This window comes from Kwoniella newhampshirensis (genome assembly GCF_039105145.1).
Source record: "Kwoniella newhampshirensis strain CBS 13917 chromosome 10 map unlocalized Ctg15, whole genome shotgun sequence".
Taxonomy (NCBI): domain Eukaryota; kingdom Fungi; phylum Basidiomycota; class Tremellomycetes; order Tremellales; family Cryptococcaceae; genus Kwoniella; species Kwoniella newhampshirensis.
In genome coordinates this window covers 207,051-231,172 of record NW_027118345.1, presented here as the reverse complement: position 1 = coordinate 231,172, position 24,122 = coordinate 207,051, and the positions used below count along the sequence as shown (strand labels likewise).

Sequence of the window (24,122 nt, the reverse complement as noted above, 5' to 3'; positions counted from 1 at the left end):
GTTATCAACCTCAATCACCTCGCAGCGCTCTACGACCTCGCCTCCGTTGTCGCAAGCGTTCCGGCTGTAGTGGGCGTAGGGGTAGGCGAACCATTGCTCCCGTTGGCAGGACTTCCATTCCCGTGATTGCCAAATGGGGATCGAGCTGCTTTGGTGTAACTCCGTCAGCTTCGCTGGCCGGACCCGCTTCCAAACACCGTTTGCGACTTACTGCTAAGCATACCTTTAGGTGGACTCAACACGCCTTTCGCACCACCAGCCCCTCCGACCCCCAGACCCATACCCATGCCCATACCCATCCCAAACAGTCCTCCAGTCCCTGGCGGAGCTGTCGATCCTGACAGATAATCCGCCAAACTAGCAAATCGAGAAGACATGTTATCTCGATGCTGTTGTTGCTCGCGAGGGAGAGTGGCTGTTTGGGTTTGAGCTTGAGTCTGTGGTTGAGAGAGACTGCTGTTGGTCGGAGGAGTCGCGGGCTTCAAGTCGCTTGGGGTGTCCCCTCCCGTTGCAGCAGCCGTAGGCGGCACGATAGTGCCGCTTGGTGCCGACGGAGTCGCGATCGCCGTCTGAGTGGGAGCCCCTACGGTGGCTGAAGGTGCTGTCGATGGTGGTAATATCCGTTCCGTCGCAGCGACTGGAGCGTCTTTCGCATGACCATTCGTCATCTTGTCTGTCAGCGGTCTGCCCCAAACGCCCAACGAAGAGCCAACTGGTATTTTTCCTTCCACAGGACTCTTCACGTCCTTTGGCATAGGTGTTGACGCCTGAGTCTGTCCTGGGCTTCGTCTAGGGCCATCAAATAAACCAGAAGTGGTGGGCACCGTCCGTCCTTCTCGCCGTTGTACAGGTGCCGTCGGTTGCTGAGACTGCTGAGAATAGGAACTACTGGATTGGCGATTGGTTGCATTCTGGGCCATGTTCTGAGTTTGTGGGACGTTAACTCGAGCTGGCAGATAGGATTGGTGCTGTCGAGATTGCGCCTGAGTCTGTTGCTGGTGCTGGTGTTGGGACGATTGTTGTTGGTGCTGCTGGTAGGGTTGTTGCGCTTCTTGTTGTACATAAGCCGTATAGATGTTGGCAGCAGCATTTTGAGCGGGTTGAGATGATGGGCCGGCGACAGAGTAATGCGATGCAAACATGGCAGGGGAAGCGTGCCGAGACACATGAACGGGCCGTCGCGTCTAGGATCAGAAATTAGCTTCCGAGGCTTTGGCACTGATCCGACCTCTAAGCTCACCTCCATAACTGCCAAATCGTTGAAAGCCTCTTCCTTTGAAAGATGTGATGGAGAAGCACCGCCCGACCAGTTGAAAACACGGATTGTGTTCGGTTGGCCGACTTTGGGAACGGGTTTGACTGTTAGGTGTGCGTAAGTTACACAATCCGCAATTATAGATAGTCACACTCACCAATTCTGGGGGTCTCGATCTCGTTCTTTTCCCGAGCTAATCTTCTCCTCTTGCTCCAGGTCTGCTCAAACTCCTCCCAGTGATATTGATCTCGTTCGTCCTGCGCGAACAGGAGTGCACTTTTCAGCGATGCTGTTGCGCACTTGCATGATATCTCCTAGCGACTCACCGTCCATGATGACCATATCAAATGCTTCTCGGCCTCTCTCATCTTCACCAATTCTGATAAAGCTTGCTGATGCCGTCTTGAGGCTACTTCGTGAAGTCTCTCCCGACGGTCACTAAGAGTTTTGTACAGGTATTTGAGAGCGGGATGTGTGCCTGTTGGAAAAGGAAAGTCAGCCGAGGGCATCGCACCTCGGTGGGCACAAACCATCCTTCATCGCAGGTACGTACCATTCAAGATCATCTCCTCCTCCGCAGCGGCCTCTTCCATTCGCTCGACGTAAAGCCTATCTCTCAATGCGGCAAATTTGAGCTCGAGCATCAGGAGAGATCGCATAGCAGCAGGTGTAGGTGGAGGGGCATGTGAAGAATGCGGGTGTTTGCCGAGTGAGGACGGAACAGTGAGGTATGCTGGGGAGTCTGGAGTCAAATGTCGATCAATCAGTACTGCATATACGGGTTGGAGAGAATTGACTCACCCGCAGCTTCAGGCTCCATATCCTCATACGCGTCTGCCTCCGCTTCAGGCTCGACGTCAGGCGCAAGAGAGGCGTCGGCTTCAGCATCTCCTTGCGCATCAGCCGCTTCGTGCACAGCGTCGCCTCCGTCGAGCTCCTCATTATCGTCCCCATATTTCCCTTCAACATAATCGAGTACATTATCCTCGTCCACGACACCATTTGCCTCTCCTTCACCTCCTTCGTCTCGTTCATCTGCGTCATCGACTGGATCTGCCCGCATCGTCAAGTCTCCATCCCCATCACCATCGCCTTCCGCTTCAGCAAACTCTTCCTCCCCCTCTACGTCGGCATCTGCACTCGCATCCTCCTCTACTTCAGAGTGAGCCTCGGCGCGGGAGGCGTTCAGGTGCAGTGTGACTCTTGGTGAAGGAGGTAGAGGCGAGATAGGTAGTGGATCTGATGGTGGAGGGGTGAGCGATGCCGTGGACGCTTGTGATTGCAGTCTTTTGCTACATGTTCTTAGAATCAGTACTGATCAACCCATCGCACCGATACTAATGACAGACGAGCGTGATTCGAGCTGAAGGTGAGTGAGCTACAATCGCGACATACCGCTTTGACGATGAAGGACCAGTTTGGATTTGATCTTCCTCTTCCTCCTCGTCCTCCTCCGTCAAGTCACTCTCATCGTCACCTCCGCCCCCAGCTCTGGCTAATCCCACTATCTCCTCCTCTTCATCATCATCCTCGTCCTCTTCTTCCTCGTCGTCATCCTCCTCATCCGTCAAAGGGACAGTCGAGCTGGTTGCCGGGCTTCTTACTTCGTCCTTGACAGCAGAGGGAGAATCATGCCGGATGGTTGCCGCCCTTCCTGAGGAGCTGGGTGACGATAAGGGGGAAGACGTTTTCCTAGGTGGGAAGAGTTCTTGTATTGGTGATGGTGAGGATGGCATGACGCGTGTATTTGAGCTCCTATCGTGATCCGCCGAGGGTCGGAATGAGGACGGAAGATGTGATCGAAGTATGTGCAGCTGAGCTCGAGCTAGGATGTGTAGTATATATAGCCGAGCTGTTTAGGGTAAGAGAGAGGTGAGGAGAGCTCTCAAGCTCTACGAAGGGCAGAAACCCAGATATCAGAAGGGCTGATTAGGATCAGATGGATTGAAAGATGCAATGGGAAAGAGGATGTAAACAAATGGCGAGGTTGTTGTCAAGTTGAGAGATGTGTGAGAGAGTGGTCAGACATTGACGAGAGTGAACTCTACTCTCTCTTTCTCTTCCTGGACGACTCCCACTGCTGAATACCACAATCGACACCATACACGAACCGGAACGTCACGCTTTTAGCCCCGTTTTTGAATGGAGGGCGCCTATCACAAAGGGGTTTTTGTATCTTCCCCGCGCCTATTATTGGCCAATCCCAGCACTCACGTGACATCTCTTCAGGTTGGCTCTCCGCTCTGGGTTATCGCCAGTGCTTTCTCATCTGAGAATGAAATCGTCCATATAATTGACATGCGCGCAGCAATGGACTTGTGCCGAGCTCACTCAGTGTACTACGCTAACGCGATCGCTTGCTTGCGAATATTCGTACATCGATACAGATCGATATCGCAATCTCGCGAGGCGGCGCAGAAAGTGTCGACGATGCATATACGTCCCGACAGCTTTGAGTGGTCTGGAATACCGATGACCAAAGCTCACTCGATCCGCAACGCAAATGCCCGATCCGCGGCCAGAGTATCAGTCCAGAGACGGCGAAAGTATATTCAAGATGACAGAGTGCACGTGCATCGACCTCCGCATACTAAGACATAACGCACTCATGAACACTCGACGACAAGGAGGCTCCAAGACTGCACATCGCGCGAGTCTCAATGCCCTTCATATCCTCTCACCTGCAGTCTCGCTCATGAATATCGAGGGAGAAACACCACTGAATGAAGCCTGCATATGCACTGACGCACGGAAACTGAACCCCTTTCACCCATATTGATGTCGGTGCGATGCTCCGATCGCTTGCTTGTCGTGCTCCACACAGACACACACAACAAGGCCCGTGCTCAAGTGACAATGCTTCTTTTTCCCTTTACCTACACAAGAGAAGTCTTTTTCTTCCCCCTCTCCGTCCCCATACCATGCCATCCGAATTCGTATTGTCCTCTCTTCTTTCTCTTTCATGAACCTTGCTCCTTCGATCCAGACCTGACAAACTTGCATTTTCATCATCACTCTACCGATCTCGCCTCGTAGATACTTCAAACGGGCTTCGCGAGATAGATCAAGAGTGAGTACTGACGCGCTGATCGCCTTTCGACTTGTCGTCCAGACAGGCCGCCACCTTTCGAACCTTTCAACGAGATATATACTCATTCCTCTGTTCTCTACCTTTCTGCTCAATTTGGCCAGTCCCACTGATCGTTCTTCACCTGTCTGCTCCAGCCCTACCCCGACGCCCCGCATCCCAATCATGCGTCTTCAATACTTGTCCCTCCCCGTGATCCTTCTTCTTCTCCCGTTTGTACTTTCCCAAGACCAAGTCGAAGCAGCCTCCTTCGGTGCTGGAGACCACAGCTCTTGTAAAGATGTCACCACTCGTGACCCGCACACGTGTCAATGTCTGCCTGGGTTCAACGATCCTGGTAAATGGGGTAAGGAGTGTGTTTGTCCTGATGAGCCCAATACCAAGTTGAGCTATAATTGGGTTCACGAAAGAAGCGAGGCATGCTGTGTTTGCACAGGACATGATCAGAGTGAGTAAATTACCTTCATTTTTATCAAAACATGAGCACGAGGAGTCAAGCGCATAAGGTCAATGTTGATGCAATACAAAACTGTCCCTCAGTCTACAATACGGATGCTCACAGATGCGAATGTCTTGTGAGTCCAGTCTTATGTCATCATTTTGTTGTTTCTGATGCTGAATCACCCTCCCACTCCTCTGCAGCCCGGCTTCGAAACTTACTACGACTGGCACCATCGACTCCACTGCAAGCCCGCCCCTTCGTCATCCACCGGTGGTCCGCCCCAACCCTCCAGTTCCGGCGGATATCTCGGTCAAAAGCGCGCACTAAACGACGCTCTCAGACGTCGAGACGCCGGTTTCGATTCCAGAGCTGTGGAAGAGACTTTGGGATGCAAGTCGGACGAAAAGGCCTGTGAGGCAGATGATACTTGGACTTGTACCGAGTAAGTCGGTAAATCAGAAAAGGAGTACGATGAAGGCTCACTCGCTTGCGTACAAGTGTCACTTCGAGTCTATCTTCGTGTGGTGGTTGTCCTGGTGACGGAATCGGTAAATTCTTCTCAGTGGATTCGCCGGATCTGACATGCTAATACTCCATATCGTCAGATTGCGGCGCTTTACCTGGTGTCTCAGAGGTCAGGTGTATTCAAGGCATCTGCGCAATCGGTGAGTAATCATCGGCTAACGGTTCAAGTCGTACAGCAGCTGAAATGTGACGTCAATTTAGACACTTGCCACCGCGGCTTCGTCCTCGAGTTCAAGAGCCATGTCGACGGACCTACATCGTCTGGCAACATCACATGTGCACCGAAGCACCATCGACCGTGGTTCACCGCGCAAGGTGGTGATGGGCTTTGAGGGTGAAAGGATCCTGGGAGGACGTAGGGAAAGAGTGGGAGTCATCCTTGATCGTCTGCGCTTTATATCATCTTTGAGACTGCATGGCGTCTCCGCCTCCGTTTCGCTCTATCCCATTCGTTCACCGTCGTGTTCGCTCGCTTGATATCGCCTCGGACAATATATAGAGTTTCAACCCAAGTCCCTCTTTCTCCGTCCTTGCTTTGCTTTTCTAGATATCCTTGTTAATATACATACGATCATCATGATATTATGCAGGGCCACAGGTGCCCTAAACAAGCAATGCAAATTGCCTCAAATGCAGCCAGTACGTATCTTATCATCCAGCTAGCTGTTAGGGATTCAAAACGGTGCCACATCAAAAAGAAATATGACGTCATTCTGTGAACGCTGTTGCCACCTGAAATGCTCATGTTCCATCTACGAGCTAGACAGACTATCTTGGCGGCCTCCGTGTCTCCTCCTCACAACAACAACAACGTTTCACTCACTACAGACGAACTCAAGCATTCCAGAACGAAATGTCAGCATCTCAAGATATCCACACTAGCGAGAACACTTCCACAGGTACTGGTTCCGGGACCAACACCACTTCAGCAGCTGCGACTCAGCCCCGTTCGGGCTTAGCGACGAGTCCGGCTGCTCCTCCATCTATCGTGGCGCAGGGGACTAATCTCCCTGCTGCCCCTTTGGATCTGAATGAGCCTCAACAGGGTGAGTATCAGTCTCACTTGTAATTCTCTCAGGGATTTAGCGATGGTGAGCAGCGGAAGCTTGGGAAGTGCGCCTGTGTAGGACAGGGGAAGTGAATCGCTTGAAGTAGCACGAGACGGAGCTGATTCTGTTTTTTTTTTTAAAATCGAGTATAGCCGCAACAGCTCCTGGAACAGGGGGTGTGGTTGAACAAAGTACGAGTACGACCGAGAAGATTCCATTCAAGGAGCAGGTGAGTATGAATTTGTATTCGGAACACCGTGGTCAGAACACTAAAAGATGTACCATACTGCTATTCAACGTCTCCCCGCAAACAATCATACCGATAACACATGAACCATTTTTCTTCCTACCATACTCCAATCGCACGGCTTCGGTTTTGTGACATTTCATTTTTGCGCCTCCCTTTCCGGGCCCACAAACCCATTCATACCCGCCCGCACCCTCGCGCCGTCTATCGCATCTTTTCAACAGGTCAATGGCTACGCGAAGAAATTCGCTGGGACCGTGTTCCGTAATCCGGAAGAGAAGGAGTTTGGCGAGAAGAAGCTCGATGGGCAGATATAAGTTGGAGTGAACGAGGGATGTATGATGAAGACTGACGAGCGACAGGAGACAGGAGGTGTGAAACCGATCAAGTGAGAAAAGAATCAGTCTGGATATTTTGCACAGACGAGAGGGTGGATCGGAACGGATGATGCGATGCTCTTTGTCATCGACCTTGCCTCGGTGGACGCCTCCTACCCATTGCGCACCAGCATGATTATAGAAGCTATGGATACCATTTCCTGATCTGACCTTATGGAAGAGTTACAAACCGATTGACCACATCGCCTCACTTCCACCTAACAGAGTGAGCAACATGCTCTTCAAACCATATCGTTTAGGCATATCACACATTCCTACACCTCATTCAACCGTTCCTGACTTTCCTTCCATTCCCTTCCCCCCATTTCTCCTCTCCTCTTGTCATTACCCTCGACCAATCTATGCATTCCCGACTCCCAACCTTTGTCACTATCCCCCTCCCGCACCTTCTCCCACTTCTTCACGAGCAGGACGACATGCACCATCCACCCTCCCAGAACGACCAGATGGATCCCGCTCATGACAGACACTGCGATCATGGTGTGGCAGTACACGGCCATGCTCTCGATGACGCCGTAGAATTGGATCCAGGATGATTCGACGGGGTAGTAGTATAGATGGGCATGATGACATGAGCTTTGATCTGCTTGGAGGATCGAGAGCACAAGTGAGGCTATACGGATGTATCAGTCACGTCGTTTACTCAAGCTTGCCCTCCAGTTCCAGAAGCAGATAGAACCGAATCCAACCTTTAAACTTCATTGAGAAAGTTCCGTGCAACAAAAAACTCACTCATCCAACAAATCATCTGAGCAGAGAGATACACCGTCTCTCCCTTCGCCGAATCGAACCTCGTCCTCACCCCTTTACCCCGTCGGCACATTGGCAAGAGTATAGCCGTGGGGATGTAGACGGTCCATGTCCCTGCGGCGACGATGTGGGGTATGAAGTTGGTGAATGAGCCGGATAAGAGGACTGAGATGAGGAGGATGAGGATGAGGAGGATCGAGTGGGTCATCTGAGGCAATCGAAACAGGAGGATCAGTCAGGTTATTTGATGAGACATGACATTGCAAGATAAGGCAAGACCGTGATGAGGTTCGAGTATGGAAAGAAAGTATGTATCGTACTGTCTCTGGATCAAAGGCATGTTGTCCTGCTTGTGTGCTCGAGCTCACAACATAGGAGATAGGAGCTTGGGTCGACAAGCCGACGACAAATGAGTGACACAGCAGGAGGCAAAGCACCTCGTTGTCGACGCAGAGAAAGGCAGCTGATCATGTCCGACCGTCCCGTCACGAAGCCAACTCACGATCAGTCCGTATCGGATAATCTTGCTCTTGACCACCATCATCATGTTTGTCCAATAGAACAAGCTCTGCCAGAATCGACGATCGAGAGACCAGTATCAAGGTATGATCAAGATAAGGCTTGAGGATTATGTATATGGAGGTTGGGTTCGAGCTCGAAACTTCGCCTTCATCAGCCGGTCCGACCTGTTTCTCATGCACCGAGAGCAGGCTGCCCTCGTACCTTCACCTCAGGCCAATTAGCATCCATATATGCGTCTTGGCTCTGAGAGCTATTGTCGTGTAAGTTACCTAAGCAGCTGATGTCCGCATTCTTTACGTTAAACCACATTTCAGCTAACAACACAGCATGATGACTTTAGCTCGGACTTGGGTCAATTACGTTACAAATTCTGGCTTGGCACTGGGATAGAGCAGCTCAACAGTACTCTAATGCAGCAAGGCAAAGCATGTATGAGCACAGTCGTATAACAGTGAGGACACGAGTATTCGATATTCGGACATACAGGACGGAGGGGAAGTGATGAGGAGAACGACCGAGGACCGAACCCAACACAGCTTTTGCTTTTGCCAAGAGCGGCCTGATGCAATCTGTACTGTACAGTCACCGAAGAAAGTCTTGGAACGAGCGTGACGTCACGAGAACGCTTGTACTTCCGCCGTTTCTGATATTATCTCTTGGTCTCGAGCCTTGTTTTTCCCTCAATTTTGTACCTCAAGTCATGCATTTAAACAGTCAATATGGCCCATGGCACCCCTACAAAGAAACGAGCCATTGTAGAAGGCAGAAAAGCTGGTATTTCTTACGGTGAATTAAGCAAAATACACGGTAGTCCCAAGACATCTTGTTTCAACTTTGTTCGCCATTGGGAGCAGTATGGACACACCTATCACAATTCCAGGTCTGGTTGGCCCCAAAAACTCAACGAGCGTGACAAGCGTGCCATTCTCAGAGGCTTCCTCCTCAACCCAAGGCAAACCTGGACCCAAATTGCCGCAGAATACCATGTATCTCTCACCACCTTCCGCGCTTTTGCCCATTCTCAAGGCTTCTTCCGTCGAGCTATGCGCAAAAAACCAAACATTACTCCGCTCCAGAGGCAGAAGAGGATGACATGGGCAAGGGGGAACGCAGAAACCAACTGGGACCTAGTTCTATTCACGGATGAAAGCTGCTTGGAGATTGGCAACACCCCCCCCCAGACACCCTCTCACCACCAGGCAAAATGGCGATGCATTCCAACCCCAGCACATCATTCCAACCTTCCATTCTGGTCGAGAGAGCATTCAGCTTTGGTGCGCCATTGGTCACAACTACAAACATCCACTCTATCGCATTCCTCTTCGGCCATCTTATGTCGAAAATAGCAAGAGAATTGCTGCAGAAACCTTAACAGCGCCACGGTATGCAGAATGGATCATGAAGAAGGAATTGAAAGCAGCGGTGACAGGGATGGCACGAGCCAATGGAGTACGAAAGAAAGACATAATGGTGGTGGAAGATGGAGCCCCAGCACACAAAGGAAACGCTTGCAAATTGATACGCCAGAGTGGTTGGTTTACCAGTCAATCCCATCCGCCTTGCTCCCCGGATCTCAACATTATTGAGAACACCTGGGCAACACTCAAAGCTGCCACAGGCTCTTCAACCGCTCGCTCAACCTCCAGAGATGGTGCATTCATGCAGGCTGAAGCTGCATGGAATGACATTACCCTAGAGATTGTCAACACGTTAGTGGCATCAATGGGAAAGAGGGTTGAAGCTGAAGTTGCTGCTGAAGGTGGACCAACCCGTTTCTGAGTACACTGTAGTATTGTCTTCAGAGTCTGGGCATTCGCCATGCAAAATTTCAGAGCAAAACCATATATAAAATGATGAGAAATGCATGGCAGCGCTCAGAATACAGTCGAAACGGTGTGCCACATGAACTGCCCGTTCCAAGACTTTCTTCGGTGACTGTACCGTACTGCACAGTATGACCGACGTAGCGACTAAATCCAAGTGCAAGTAAGTCGATCCACAACGCCCATGCAGGTCTCGTGGACTGGTGAATTCGGGAGGAGGCTTGGCTGCTTTCGTTTCGCATAGATACAATCGCAGAGATACAGAGTCGACTTTGGTGCGCATTCGACTAGCAAGAATATCGGCACGGTGTCGATGTTGGTATACTATACGATCGTCGGTCTAGTGGTCCCACTTCACACAATCTGTGTATAACAGGATACAGGCTGCTACAGAATATGCTTGCCTAAGGACCAAACGACTCGAGCTGTCCATCACGTAAGGTACACACCGAAAGTAGTGTGGCGCGGGCTGGACTAGAGGTTTGCCCAGTCCATATATGTTGTCGTCGAAGGAATCCAATCTGAAGAGTCCGATCACGGGTCTCCAAGCGCTCACGAGTAGAAGAACACACATTTGCAGTCGACAGATCGTTCATACCTGAAAAGTCGCATCAGTCGAGAGTGCTCACGCTGTTGGGAGACCACGAAAGAGCCGACCAAGCCACGCTATATGGAGATTCTACATGACATGTGACCGTTAGGCTCTCCGACAGACTATGAACGAAACTATCACTAAAGTGGGGTCTTCCAACCGCTTGCTCCTCTTCGTACAATGCGTGTATACGATCTCGGTCTCCTTTAATCCACAATGTACACCTCTCGTGATAGGCCCATCTTTGCCAAACAAAGCTGTCTTCCAGTCGACCTCTTCACCGACTACGTCTTCGTGCCAAGTTCGGAAAAAGGCCGCGATCTTCTCAAATGCCTACTTCCTCGCCGCCGCTTCTCTCACAGGTGCTAGGAGACATATATCAGCTCAAAGCTCGTGGTCAGCGCTCAGTCACACACTGACCGAAATAAGCATGCTCCTGTCCTTCTGCTGCCGTTAATCTCTCCTGGTGGTCGTATCTCAATAGCTTGTCGAGGAAATCAATCGCTTCATTCGAGATATATCGCTGGTTCTCAGAGGTGATGAATCTTGACCATGGCTTGCGAGGGTACCGGCCTAGTATATCGTCATATTGGGCGTCTAGGTCGATTTCGTATCGTTCGAGGCTGCGAGATTGTCAATTTAGATTTTAAAGACGTCGGTGAAGAGAGAGAGGACAGTTGGGATGAGCAATTAAAACGAGGACAGACGAGACGAGATTGTCCTAGACAGGTTGATATTGGATAGGCAAAATGCGGACGATGGGGACGGAGAGTGTAGACAATGACACGGATTGTCCACTCACTATGCAAATAACTCATCCGTACCCAACACCTTTGCAATCTTCACCAACTGATCCGCATTATCATGACCATGAAAGAATGGTTCTTTTCGGAAGATCTAATTGGCGTTGTCAGCACAACGAGAATTGCGGGACGTAGACGAACCCCTTTGAAAATGAAGTCGAAGACTCACCATACTGGCGTACATACACCCCAAACTCCACATGTCCAGACTGTAATCGTATTCCTGGAAGTCGACGAGCAATTCGGGACCTTTGAAGTATCTAGATGCGACTCGGACGTTGTATTCTGTCCCTGGGTGGTAGAACTCTGCCAATCCCCAATCGATGAGCCGTAACTACCAGGCGATTTGCCATCAGCCGCAGGTCCGCATCCCACGTTGGCATGTTCGCAGCAGCTCACCGTCTTCTTCTCGTGATCGATCATAACGTTATGCGGCTTGACATCCCTGTGCATGATACCCTTTGAGTGGCAGAAGTCGAGAGCTTTGAGCAGCTCGAAGACGTAGTATCGGACGTCGAAATCGGTGAATTTAGGATAGAGGGTCTTGAATTCTGTATTCTGATGTGAAGATGTCTCCCGACCAAAGTCAGTCAGTCAGTTTCTGGGTCGAATCGAGCATTTCAAGGAGAAGCGGCTCTCAGCATCCTCCACCTCTCCGATCCACCTCTCTTTTGCTGCATCCTCCCTCTCCTTCGGACACCCGGGCATGGAAAGGCGATTTGCACTCACATTGACATATTCGGTGACGATGGAAGGGGTTTTGGATTGGTTGTCTCTGACAACATCCAGCAGAGCGACGACGTTGGGTCCCCCAGCGAGGTTCTGGAGGATCTTGATTTCGCGTTTGATCTTCTTCTTCTTTACTGGTTTGAGCACCTTGACAATGCATTTTTGGTTCGTCGGGAGGTGGACTGATTGGAAAACCTGGTAGTGACGAGAACATCAGCCTGATACTCTTGTGAACTGGTAGATGGGAAACGTGTGAAAGCACCTCAGAGTACTTCCCTCGTCCAACCTTTCGAACAATCTCGTAGTTGTCCTGGATACCCCATTGTACCACCAGGTTGTCTATTCACGCATTTTAGCTTTTGATCTCATGCCGGTCTTCGACTTCGGGTCACTCACCATAATCCCACCATGATCTGCCCAGCTTCTCGTTGACGTTGGCGTATACTCTAGCCTGGAAGATGGTGAACGAATCAGCTACGACCTTGTGATGGTAGGTTGAAGAGGAGGTCGGACGCACAACACTTCTCCCGCTCATTCTGAAATTGGTATGTTTCGACGCTGTGATTTGTATGGTACGGAGGAGAGATGCAAAACTCGACGAGCAGGGGGGAAAGGCAAGGGAGACGTCGCTCTTTCGTTCGTTCGTTCTCGATATAAGCCCTGTGGTCGTTGCTCACTCGGTCTCCGATGCTATGGCGAAAGATGTGGGCAGCGTGACCGAAGGTTGAATCAATCGTTGTGGCGTGCGAAAAAGATGAAAGGGAAATTCAGGGGAGCTGGTGTATCGTGTGGATGTGAATTCTATACTTGGCTGTCTGTTGTGGATCCTGAACGGGCTGACCTCTTCCATCACTGTCAATGAGACCTTCAACGACATGTCCACCACCGTACGCGTCGACTGTAAACCTCAAAGGCTTACAAAGTACCAAGCCTGTATATCACCGGAGTTTATATCTCCGAATGTGGCACGGGTTTTCCTGATTACCCCGCATTCGGGTCGATGTGGAGGTGGTCCGACTGTAGTTACTCGTAATGGGATAAACCTCGATCTCGATCTCTCTTTTGGTGGGCGTATGATGGATGCGCGGTAAATGACAATGAGACATGGGCGAGAGCTAGCGTGAGAGATAGGGCAGTGTCGTCATGTCATCATCGACTGTATGATCCACCTTTTTTGATCCCAGACCAGTTCCTATTACGATACGATCTGATCTACGACCCCCTTCGATCTCTCTCTCGGTGACATATACACACACACAAGTTATATCCTCCACTCGCGTCTTGTCTTTTCTTTCCTGAATATCGTCGTCAACGATATTTCCTGCGGGTCAGACAGCCGATTGGCTTGGAAGCTCAATCGTAAGTCATGAACACAAGAATCAACATTTCTCCTTTGATTCTTTTCTCCCCTTCCAACTCAATCATATCGACCAAGATCATCTGGATCGATTACTGTCCCTCCCACACTCCCACTACACATGTCCGTTCGTGTCCTGACCAGAACACCCATCTTTCGTTCAGGTCTATCGACCACCAATCGATCAGTCCAGATTCTGTCCCGATCTTCTATCCTGACATCATCCCAACTCCCTGTGCTCGTCTCGAAACCCTTCTCCACATCATCAATCGCCAAGATGGTCGCTCCCGCCGGACTCATGTCTAATCGATATAAGATCGAAGAGATGCCTGATCTCACGGGGAAGATCGCCGTCGTGACGGGAGGATCGAGAGGTATCGGAGAGGCTCTCGTCTCTGCTTTAGTTCAGAAAGGCTGTCAGGGTGAGTGAGCGAATCAGCGAGCGCTTCATATGATCACCCGTCCGTGGACTATCACTGAAACCTTTGCGCTACATGTAGTCCATATCCTGTCAGCTACCAAGTCCCATGCGGACCAAGCCATTGCGAACATTACCAAAGTGGCTCCTGACGCCCCCAAACTCATCACTCATCACCAGGTGGATCTCGGGACTCTTTCCTCCGTCATCTCACTCGCTAAAGAGCTCGCCTCCACCCTCCCCCGACTCGACATGCTCTACTGCATCGCAGGGATCGGAGTAGCCCCTTTTGGTCTCACGAATGACGGTGTCGGAAACCATTTCGGTGTGAATCATCTCGCGTCGATGGTCCTCGTCGATAATCTCCTGGGTCTGCTCAAAGAGACCAGCGAGAAGAAACAGGGCACAGGGGCTGATGTGTATGAGAAATACAGTACGAGGATCGTGGCGGAGAGCAGTGAACTGCACAGAGCTAGTCCGAATGAAGTCAAGTTTGATGATTTGGAGGAAGTCAGTACGGACATGGACGAGACGTTGTTGTATGGAAGATCAAAGTTGATGGCGTGAGTGATTTGCCAGTCTTCGACCTTCCACCTGGCTGCTTAATATTTCCCTAAGTCTATCACGTTTTCAATCGTAGACCAGAGCGCATACTTGTATACAGCCTTTAGTCGAACTGACATAATCTGCCATCTCCGTAGAATCCTGTTCATTCGTGAACTCACTCGACGACATCTCCCCTCCATCACCTCGACATCTCCCATCCTAGCACTGGCCACCCATCCCGGAGCAGTAGCCACCGAACAGCAAAAAGGCGCTACCGAGGCATACGGTCTTCTGGGAAAGGCCCTCGAGATCGGCGCCAACATGGTGTTCATGTCGAAAGAGCAAGGGTGTGAATCCGCGCTTTGGGCAGGGGTGGGCAAGACCGTCGCAGAGAGGAAGGAAGAGGTTCAAGGGAGGTATTTTACGGAAGCAGATGGCAAGGTGGATACCGAGAGCGATCAGGCCAAATCGGATGAATTGGCCAGGAAACTGTGGGATCTTAGCGTCAAAGTCCTCAAGGACAAAGTGGGCTATCAGGTGCAGATGTAAGGTTGGTATCAAGTCATGGAAGTAACAGCATATTATGTACATATTATGACTACAAGGCAATGAATTTACGTGTATTTCTCTACTGCGTTGGTCCGCCGATGTTTTGATTCTGTATTATAACTTGATACACTGCTCGCGACGGATGGTGTTGCCCGCCTTCTCGCATGCTTGCTATGACCACACTTTGACCACCCTACATGATCAAAGTCGTCTGTCATGCAGCTTCGACCATAACATCTACGCTTGATCCGGATTCCTCGCTCTCAGCTGATCATATCTTGGCGGCAAGTCACTGGGACGTGATGGAGAACGTCAGCGTTATCCTTCGAGACGTTGTACCGCATCAAGCTCGCACTCACACTACCACGCCCGCATCCTCATGTTGTACAAACCTCGTCTCCGTCTCCCTGGCCGGTAGATCGGGCAACCTTCTACCTTCTCCACTTCCCGTGCCTGCACCTGCACCTGCCACACCTCCGGCCAGCGTCGGTCCCAGACCAAGACCTGGAGACGGTGGAACACCAGAGATATGTTGAGACGATGGTGTCTTCCGGATCGAGCTCATCCTCCCTGGGGTCCCACCTCCGCCGTGTCCCAAAGTCGCTTGATTGGACGCCTCGGTTGGCGCAATCCCGCCTACCGTTGTCCCACCATTGGGACGCGCCGAGTGAGTCGAATCAATACTTGGTCTGGTGTCGCTTCCGGTATTGGTCCCGCTACCTGGGGTTCCGCCAGCGAAAGGTGCCAAAGGAGCAGCTGTAGGGGTCTGATGGCTTCGTTGTGTCGCTTTCTCGCTTGCAAGAGCGACCATTCCAGGTGTGTCAGAGGAGTGACCGCTTGGCGTCGTCCCATGTCCAGTAGGCGTTTGGGGTGGTGAGGGATACCTGAATGGACTAGGCTGGTAGATATCTCCGTTGACATCACCTTGTCCATGTTCATGTCTCCTTTCCTGCCCTGCCAACAGACCAGCTCCTACTCCCGCTTCTGCATGATCATCCGAATTGACCAGATCCAAGGTATTCCTACCACTTGTTCCACCTCCTCGACGACCCTTCTCCCCACCAGCGATACCGTACGACTTGATCGCTGGGTCGGCTGCGGAACCCTTGTTTCGAGCTCGTCGTCTGATACAGCAGAACAGTAAAAGGGCAAGAAGAAGGAGGAATGCTACGCCTCCTACTGCGCCACCGACGATTGCGCCGGTGTGTGATTTGCCCGACGATCCACTAGAAGGCGAAGTATCGCTGGCGGTGCCACCAGACGAAGAGCCGCCCACACCAGAGACGTTAGAAGTACTACTGGGTGCGGCACTGGATGTCCCCGTTGTTGAAGTACCACCATTGGACGACGGACTAGTCGAGTTGATACAGCTCGTTCCTCCATTTTGTACTGTGTAGAGTTGTGTTGATCCACCAGTCTGATATCTCCCGGCATCAGCCATCAACAGCAGAAACTGTGTGCCTTGCGCAATGTTGACTGTCCAGTCGTAGGATGTTGACCTCCCATAGTCGATGGGAAGTTGGAAAGAGGTACCGTGAGGGATCATGCCGTACAGGTAGACGGGTTCGGTAGCATTGCTGTCCCAGGACACAGACATGGTGCTGCATGAAGTGGGATTGGAATCGGGAGAAATGGAGAAGAAGAAATCGTAGTTGAGCGATGAAGGGAGGCATGAAGTATCAGAGGAGGAACCGACGGCTGAGGTGGGGCAAGGTGTCAGTGGTTGCTTTTCGTTGAACTTTCCCTTCCGTGGTCTCGTTTTGTTGTCTGACTGTAATCCCGGTCGTTGTGCTTCTGTCTCATAACGTGTCGTAACACATACACACACCACTTCTCCGTACATATCCTTCGCTGTGCCTCAAGTGCAACGACTCGACTTACTCAAGATAGAGGTGGTCCCTCCCGTTCCCCATCCACTAGCATCCGACATGGAAAGCATAAACTCCAGTCCGGCAGGTTGATCCAGGTTGAACGAGTAAGAATAAGGACTTGTGAGATCGGTAGGAATCGAGCTATTCGCGATGTGACCTGAAGCGACCGTGATGGTCTGCGAGCAAGAAGACTGGTCAGATGGGGTGATGATTCCCAATGTATGACGGCAAACGTACAGGGACGAGGACAAGATGGTATGGCGGTGTACCGCCCGACCTGCAGAGCATATCGTCAATCAACATGCGTCCTTAGTCGTATCGCCTATTAAGCGACTCACCATTGCACGGTGAAGTTCCCACATTGTGTAGGGGTCGATGTACTGAACGAGAATGCCAGTATGGAAGGGAGGGAGAGAAGGAGAGCAAGCAGCGGAGGGGTTGGGACGATGAACATCTGAAAAACCATTGGAGGCATGTGAGCATTCGCACCGTAACGTCAAGGTTGATCAAAGCAGCTGTAGTCGTCGAGGTGATGGAGGGTTGAGGAGCGTGAATGGGAAACCAGGACACTCACCTCGCGACGCGACGCTTCACCGTTCTACTGTGTTGCAATGGTGGAAGGACGTGTTGATCGATGATGATGCCTCGACAACGTCCCTAGGGATCGTGCTAAAATGCTTTCCCCGTTCTATTCCAAAACAGAAACCAGCGAATAGGGTCTGACAGTTGCTGTGCTCGGACCCCCTGCTGTTTGCTCAATCCGCGGCAGTAAGATATGAACGAAGAAATTGAAGAGCCGGAAAAGGATGTTACGTGTTGCAAGTTGGATTCGGACTGAGACCAGACGAGACAGGGGTACGTAGTGAGCGTGTAACCCGAGTGGCGTCACCTATGCTGATTGATTTGATCGGCGAAAGTCCACTTCAGAAGTTACTCATCCTTTGTGTGTATAGTGCATTGGACACGAAACACGAGATTGTAATCGCATCAAGGTATCACACCGTATGGATGGCTCTTTTTTTTCACACCATAATCAATTGGTTCACTTTCCACCATGACATCACAGAAGAAAATCAAACGATCAGACCATCCTCTTCTTCACCACCGCACAGAAACATCACACCGTGTCGCTCACTCAAAACATATGTTTCGGGGTTGTCCCTCTCCGGGTTTCTTGGGTACCTCTCAGGATTTGGGGGAAGGTAGTATGTGTGAGGCACAAGAACGAGACAGAATAAGAAAAGTCGAGACCGTCGGGAATCTCGTGAACAGCAGCAGCGAAAGGAACAAGCAGGGCAGCTGCAGCTGTTCAATTAACATACTAACAATGACCCCATCCTTGCCCTGCTCCTTCCTCTGTCGTACCTCTTCTACCCGGAGAAACAACATCCCACAGTCGTAGTCTCGCCCCGCTTCCCGTCCCTCGACCAGAAATCTTGAATGTCACTCGAAACCTATCATGGAAAAAAACCAAAACATCCGGGTATCACTACCCCAGTTTCGGCTTTCAGGCACGATACCGATGACCCGTTGTCCCACAGGAAGATACGTCATTTCCGTAAAAAGAAAGGTGGGAGTTCGCGGGCGACGACACGCAACGATAAGAAGCTTGTTTTGTCCAGATAAGCTGGAATGATGTTGAATTTGTTGGAAGGGGATGGTAAAAGCGATTGTGGCAGGATAGAAGTGTACTTGGAAAGCGTCGTGTCAGACTTGATATTGACTTGCTCTACTGTTTTGGCCTACAGCCGATCTTTTCCTTTGCACTACATGCTGCTCGACCTCAGCCGGAGTGTACAACTCTTACGTAGTGTCCCGATTTCTTCTGCAATCTATGGCTGATCACAACAATAGTCCACCCGACCAGCAGTCATGGTCGTCCCTTGCTGTGGTCTGCTATACGTCGGGTGAAAGAGGAGTCAGCACCAGTGTCCCGAAACCGAATGTTGGCTGCAGCTCTGGCCGTAATCGGCGTTTCCGATAACAATACTAACTGCCGTGTGCCTTTCTCGCCAGTCTGGAGGTGTTGTTAAATGACTATTGAGATGTTGAGTATGTGAACATTGCCCAGACTCGGTCAAGACGGATGCAATTCCAATTACCAGGTGCTTATACGATCAAACATGTATGGCTTGAAACCCGTGTCGAATTGCCAAGGTGGTTGTGATGATGTGCTGTTGTCACCACCCAGTTGAATAAGGTTGCCAAAGACTTTATAAATTATGACCCGATACACGCTTGTCTCACTGCTAAGACCGACTCTCGATGCTGAGTAGAGAGTGTGTGAGCTGACAAAGCGCGTCTTCGCCCTGCTTCGAAGTGATCTTAAGCTGGGAAGGGAAAGCAGATCGTGAGTCTGTCCTTGATATCTTTGAAGCTGTTGATGCTTCGCACTGCCAACGACGAGATGACGAAATCATCTGGGCACGAACAGAAATGACAGCTTCGCCGTCGTCGGTCTCACCCTCGCGATGATGATTTCTTCGAGCAAGACATCTCTAAATCGGGACGTTCGGTTGGCGGGAATCTCGGTTGTCTGGCATCGTGCTGCGGTCGAGATGCTTGGCACACAGACCTTCATGCGGTGCTAAAATTGGAGTACTGAGCCGGTCATGATGTGCCGCTCAAGGATGGGAAAACAGAACGAATGGCCAAATGAGCAAGAATGGATGTGAAAGTATGTCAATCCATCAGTTGAGATACTGCATGTTCAGTCATCAATCAGATGGACTTCAGTGGGTCGATGTCAAGCACATCCGTCAAAGCGTGCTGTGTCAGAAAGCATGATTGAGCCTGAAGTCGATACACCTCATAGTCAAAGGATGACTTGAGGGTCTCGCGCGACTATCATCAGAAGTGGTATATGTCATGTCGGTATCTCTTCCTAAGCCTACTCATATGAAGCATACTTTAGCATGTGCTTCTTCGTCCTGCCTTTCTCTGCATGCGCTCCAATCTCCAATCTAAACGTATACACCTAATGTGCAGAAGAGCGCTACGACACCGCCTCCTGCCAGAGCCGATGCTATAAGAGCTGTGCCGAGCTCGGGAATGGGGAGTCGTGATTTTGGTAACCTAAGATGTCTGAAATCAGTACATTTTGATACCCCAGAGTGAGGCGAGGGTACCAATTGGACACGGCAGGACTTGACATTGATGAGTGGAGTCGAGCTGATATCACTCACGTTGTGAAGAGGAAAGTCAGAGCGAAGAAGCCAAGTAGCGAGAGGAGAGCGATGGTGGGCAAAGCAGCTGTTGATACCGGAGGTTGAAAGGCAGGGAGCGACGCGTGGAGTTTCTGTAACGCAAGCCGTTGGGTTAGCTGGGTTCTGTCAAGGAACAATCACCGGACAGCCAAACCGACGACACCAGGTGCAGCTTGAAAGGGTCGGGGCTTCGAAGTATAACCTGGGCATATCAGAATAAAAGATCTCACTTGCCTTTATGGAAGCGTAAGGTTCAGACATGGTGAACGGATTCTGGTCCTTGGGTGGCCCAGTGTACCGGTGTGGAATATGCTCGCCGGCTCGAGGTCTCGTATGAAACAGTGGACGAGAAGCTGTTGGGAATGACCAACTTACTGATGAACTTGCAATCTACTGCGAGAGCGCGGTCGATGAACGTGGAGGTCTTCAACAACACGAAGCTGTTAGGCGCGCAAGAGAAGATCATGTCAAACGAGTGAAGCGGGGCCTCGGTTTCTTGTCCTTTGTCCTCTGCGAAACGCGCTCACAGATGGGACCAGTGTTCACAATCATCAACAAAACGGTCAAAAGGGGGATACAATAGCTCTGTCATTATACAATACGGTGCTCAGGCCTTCGAGGAAGTTTCCCTTCATCCTAAGAAACAGTTCGCAATGGCCTCATCGAGCCAGCATCCGACATTACCACATCTGGATATCCCATCATCTGTTTCGGAAACAGCTGTATTTCAGCATACACCCGAACAGGATGCTCAGCTGAACAGAGAATGGGAACCGGGATGTCAACCCGATGAAATCTACGACAGGCATCTTCCGCCATGGAGAGCATGGCTGAGGAGAGCGTTCGTGCGAAGATTGAGAAGGGAGAAGGACTGGATGGCAGGCTGGCAACAGAGGGTGAGGACGGAGGAGAGGGACAAATATTTCTACTGGACAGCAATATTTGGCAGTAAGTGTACCATCATATTGCTTCAGATCCATGAACGACATGGGCCTGCTGGATCAGGTAGCTGATCGATCCTTCAGCCCACACGTTCTTCATGGCATTTCTGCCATTGTTCTTTTTCTTCAACCATCCGGTGAAGGGTCGAGGGTGAGCCTAGATATCCCCTCACTTCTGATTTGCGCAGCTGACAGAGAGCATAGTATGACCTATGTAGTCGGCTTAGGAATATACATCTCCTCGTTCTCGAAAGATCTCGTTTGTGTTCCTAGACCATACAGTCCGCCTGTCATCCGACTGAGTGAGTCCACTCTGACTCTTGCAACAATCGCTGGATCCTCCTTGTATACTGACGATTGCGACCTTGTCACCTCAGGTATGAGCACGCATCATCATGAATATGGTGGGTCGCTGTGACATTCTTAACCTGTTTTGCACATCTGACATCATTCCATTAGGCTTCCCGTCCTCGCATTCTACCAATTCTGTCAGTATCGCCCTCTTCCTTGGACAATGGATCTTTGAAGCTCGAGAATATTTTGGATGGAACGTGGTGATGTCGACCTGGTCAAGTGCGCGCGCCTACGGTCATACCTCCTTACGAAACTGACCCCGATCACAGTGTTATTCTTCTACGCTGCTAGCGTTGTCGGCGGGCGAGTATACACGGGTATGCATTCGACAGGTGTGTATATGACACTGATCGCAAAGACCATGACTGACCTTAGTGATAGCGGACATTCTCGGAGGAACCGCGATGGGTATAGCCTGCTGGGCATTATGGATCTTCGTCGGTGACGGAGTTGAGGAATGGGTCAACACCGGGACATCTCTCGGTGAGTATGACTATATCTAAAGGTGCTGAGGTGAAGCTCATAGTTGACACGTACAGTGCCCGCTCTCTCGATCCCTATAACGCTGGCTCTCGTTCGATACCATCCCGAGCCCGTTGACGACTGTCCATGCTTCGAGGACGCCATTGCTGTGCTTGCAGTCATCAACGGATTGTTCGTAGGACACTGGTGGAGTGTTTTCGGGCAAGATGATATACCAGCACGATCGATATTCACCGACGGACCAGGTCTGGGATTGGTCATCATTGCGGTTAGGCTTGTTCTCGGTCAGTCGCCCTCTGTACACCTCCGTGTCTGTCCTCAAGTTGATGTCGAACGTAGGCCTTGGCGTGCTATTTGCTTGGAGACTGGTCGCAAAGACAACACTCTTGCGTATCCTGCCGCCCATTTTTAGAGCCGCTTCAAGAATTATCGATATTCCTACCCGACGATTCTACAAGGCTGCCACGTATGTTGATGCCCGTCACCGAATCGCAAAACCAGAGTAGCTGACTCTGGTATGGCTTGCAGAGACTATAACAAGGTCCCTCCCAGCGTTGGTTTCCGAGCTATTCCATCCGTGCTAGATTTGCAGACTGGTCGGGATCCAGCTAGTCCTGTTCCGAGCCCGATAAACTCGCCTCTACTCTCGCCGCACCCTTCGCAGAGAAGCGTATCACCCATGAATAACAAGAGTGAAATCCACACCCATGCACTTCGCTCGCGACCAGGGAAGCAGAATTCTGGGGATCAGCAAGTGATCCAACCCGGTGGCAGTGCTCAGATCAAGGAGAAAGTGAGGAGGAAGCAGGTGCCGAAATATGACGCGGAAGGTATGTGATCGGTTTGGTGTTCCGTGTATGCGTAATTTGCTTTGCTCATCGTTTGTGTGACTGTTCCAGTCCTGACAAAGGTCGGAGTGTACTCGGGTATCGGATTTTTGGCAAGCACGACTCTGCCTGCTTTCTTCGACTGGGCAGAGAGAGGTTTACTAGACTAGGAGACAGTTGACCGTTTTCTTTACATGGATATGATGAAAGTAAGTATCAAAGTAGAAGGGTCAAAGGGCAGTGCTTCCTCGATATAATGCAACAGAAGTACAGTTGAAATGGCTGCTCCCTGGCAATGCTCTTTGGCAATGCTCTTGGGTTGACTGGTCACCGAGCGGGGAACGAGCGACGCGTCTGATTCCCCCTCCGTTCACAGAACGCGTTTGTTGTCCCTCCAAGCGGGCCACCTCATCGACCACATCCGATGCCCATATGATTTGAAGCGGATCGAGATCACCTCCCTTCTGCTCTTTAGAATTTCGGCATTTCGATCCACATTCAATCCACTTGATGTCGCGATTTGGTACCGCAAGTCTGGTAACTGCCTGTTAAGACTGAGTTCTGGGACTAGAAGCTGCTTCCCGATCATCTCACGGGAGGATGAGTAGTCGTACCTCCTCTGTCTGACTCTTCGACACGGCTGGTGGCTAGATCATAATACTTGAATGCACGCCACGGCAACACCGGGCCGGATAGCGCATACAATTCTCCCTTTATGGTTGGTTGAGCCCATCACGTGAACTTTATCTGGAAAGGTCGACCAACCAGTATGGTGATTCTCTTTTCGAACGATGGAAGAACACGGTTGAGATGGAAAGCGATGATTGGCGGGCAGGCTGTGTATCTTCCTGAAGTGACCTGAGCTTTTGCAAGTACGTGTAAGTAACGACGGGTCGGGTGTACGGGACATGTCTTGACCAGGGGACTGGTCTTGATGCCGTCATCTCCGGCTGTCCTTTGCACGACCTCTCGATCCTCGTCTCCATCCCAATTCTGGAGAGGGCAACATGAATCGACTGGTTTTCAATGAACGACTTCGGACCGAAAAGTCATCGACGTGGTTCATATCGGTATGCAATGATATTATGTTATGGTTGTCACTTACCCCACTTTTTCTCCACCCTTTTTTTCGGTCACCAATAAGAATAATGACGATTTCTTAGCGTTTATGCAATGTCATGATCATTCCTGCGGTTCCAATCTTCCAGTGAATGCCGTCAGACTTCAGTAGCCCCGCGATCCCGTACAGCTGGCTAGCTATCAGCTTGGCAGAACCACTCCATACCGTGATTGGGGTCACTGACCCCCTCCAAGCCTCCGACGCATCGCTCTCCCTTGCGCCACGAT

At 50.8% G+C, this 24,122-nt stretch overlaps 9 protein-coding genes across 9 annotated transcripts; 4 read left to right on the top strand and 5 right to left on the bottom strand.

The window, feature by feature from the left end:
• Positions 1-29: 29 nt before the first annotated feature.
• IAR55_007041 (uncharacterized protein) lies at positions 30-2,991 on the bottom strand (the record flags this gene model as incomplete). Its single annotated transcript, XM_066950117.1, has 8 exons — positions 30-145; positions 224-1,184; positions 1,241-1,359; positions 1,413-1,512; positions 1,582-1,733; positions 1,809-1,997; positions 2,057-2,547; positions 2,651-2,991. The coding sequence occupies 8 exons, from the start codon at positions 2,989-2,991 to the stop codon at positions 30-32; spliced, it is 2,469 nt and encodes an 822-aa protein (XP_066799332.1).
• A 1,517-nt stretch (positions 2,992-4,508) lies between these two features.
• IAR55_007040 (uncharacterized protein) lies at positions 4,509-5,642 on the top strand (the record flags this gene model as incomplete). The annotated part of the gene is made up of 6 exons (XM_066950116.1): positions 4,509-4,791; positions 4,884-4,918; positions 4,986-5,227; positions 5,284-5,333; positions 5,391-5,450; positions 5,512-5,642. The coding sequence occupies 6 exons, from the start codon at positions 4,509-4,511 to the stop codon at positions 5,640-5,642; spliced, it is 801 nt and encodes a 266-aa protein (XP_066799331.1).
• Positions 5,643-6,163: 521 nt separating this feature from the next.
• On the top strand, positions 6,164-6,923 carry IAR55_007039 (uncharacterized protein; the record flags this gene model as incomplete). Its single annotated transcript, XM_066950115.1, has 3 exons — positions 6,164-6,356; positions 6,512-6,588; positions 6,831-6,923. 3 exons carry the CDS (start codon positions 6,164-6,166, stop codon positions 6,921-6,923), a joined length of 363 nt encoding a protein of 120 aa, XP_066799330.1.
• A 335-nt stretch (positions 6,924-7,258) lies between these two features.
• IAR55_007038 (uncharacterized protein) lies at positions 7,259-7,962 on the bottom strand (the record flags this gene model as incomplete). The annotated part of the gene is made up of 2 exons (XM_066950114.1): positions 7,259-7,617; positions 7,737-7,962. The coding sequence occupies 2 exons, from the start codon at positions 7,960-7,962 to the stop codon at positions 7,259-7,261; spliced, it is 585 nt and encodes a 194-aa protein (XP_066799329.1).
• A 3,062-nt stretch (positions 7,963-11,024) lies between these two features.
• IAR55_007037 (casein kinase II subunit alpha) lies at positions 11,025-12,758 on the bottom strand (the record flags this gene model as incomplete). Its single annotated transcript, XM_066950113.1, has 9 exons — positions 11,025-11,056; positions 11,112-11,314; positions 11,494-11,588; positions 11,664-11,828; positions 11,894-12,052; positions 12,224-12,418; positions 12,486-12,562; positions 12,620-12,674; positions 12,741-12,758. The coding sequence occupies 9 exons, from the start codon at positions 12,756-12,758 to the stop codon at positions 11,025-11,027; spliced, it is 999 nt and encodes a 332-aa protein (XP_066799328.1).
• A 943-nt stretch (positions 12,759-13,701) lies between these two features.
• Positions 13,702-15,093, top strand: IAR55_007036 (uncharacterized protein; the record flags this gene model as incomplete). The annotated part of the gene is made up of 3 exons (XM_066950112.1): positions 13,702-14,002; positions 14,081-14,561; positions 14,700-15,093. The coding sequence occupies 3 exons, from the start codon at positions 13,702-13,704 to the stop codon at positions 15,091-15,093; spliced, it is 1,176 nt and encodes a 391-aa protein (XP_066799327.1).
• A 237-nt stretch (positions 15,094-15,330) lies between these two features.
• IAR55_007035 (uncharacterized protein) lies at positions 15,331-17,439 on the bottom strand (the record flags this gene model as incomplete). The annotated part of the gene is made up of 5 exons (XM_066950111.1): positions 15,331-15,385; positions 15,453-16,791; positions 16,975-17,140; positions 17,202-17,241; positions 17,303-17,439. 5 exons carry the CDS (start codon positions 17,437-17,439, stop codon positions 15,331-15,333), a joined length of 1,737 nt encoding a protein of 578 aa, XP_066799326.1.
• Positions 17,440-19,927: 2,488 nt separating this feature from the next.
• On the bottom strand, positions 19,928-20,431 carry IAR55_007034 (uncharacterized protein; the record flags this gene model as incomplete). Its single annotated transcript, XM_066950110.1, has 3 exons — positions 19,928-20,039; positions 20,150-20,262; positions 20,405-20,431. 3 exons carry the CDS (start codon positions 20,429-20,431, stop codon positions 19,928-19,930), a joined length of 252 nt encoding a protein of 83 aa, XP_066799325.1.
• Positions 20,432-20,823: 392 nt separating this feature from the next.
• IAR55_007033 (uncharacterized protein) lies at positions 20,824-22,945 on the top strand (the record flags this gene model as incomplete). The annotated part of the gene is made up of 11 exons (XM_066950109.1): positions 20,824-21,118; positions 21,196-21,262; positions 21,316-21,413; positions 21,489-21,515; positions 21,571-21,684; positions 21,735-21,797; positions 21,847-21,948; positions 22,005-22,232; positions 22,288-22,414; positions 22,477-22,778; positions 22,848-22,945. 11 exons carry the CDS (start codon positions 20,824-20,826, stop codon positions 22,943-22,945), a joined length of 1,521 nt encoding a protein of 506 aa, XP_066799324.1.
• Between the last annotated feature and the right edge of the window lie 1,177 nt (positions 22,946-24,122).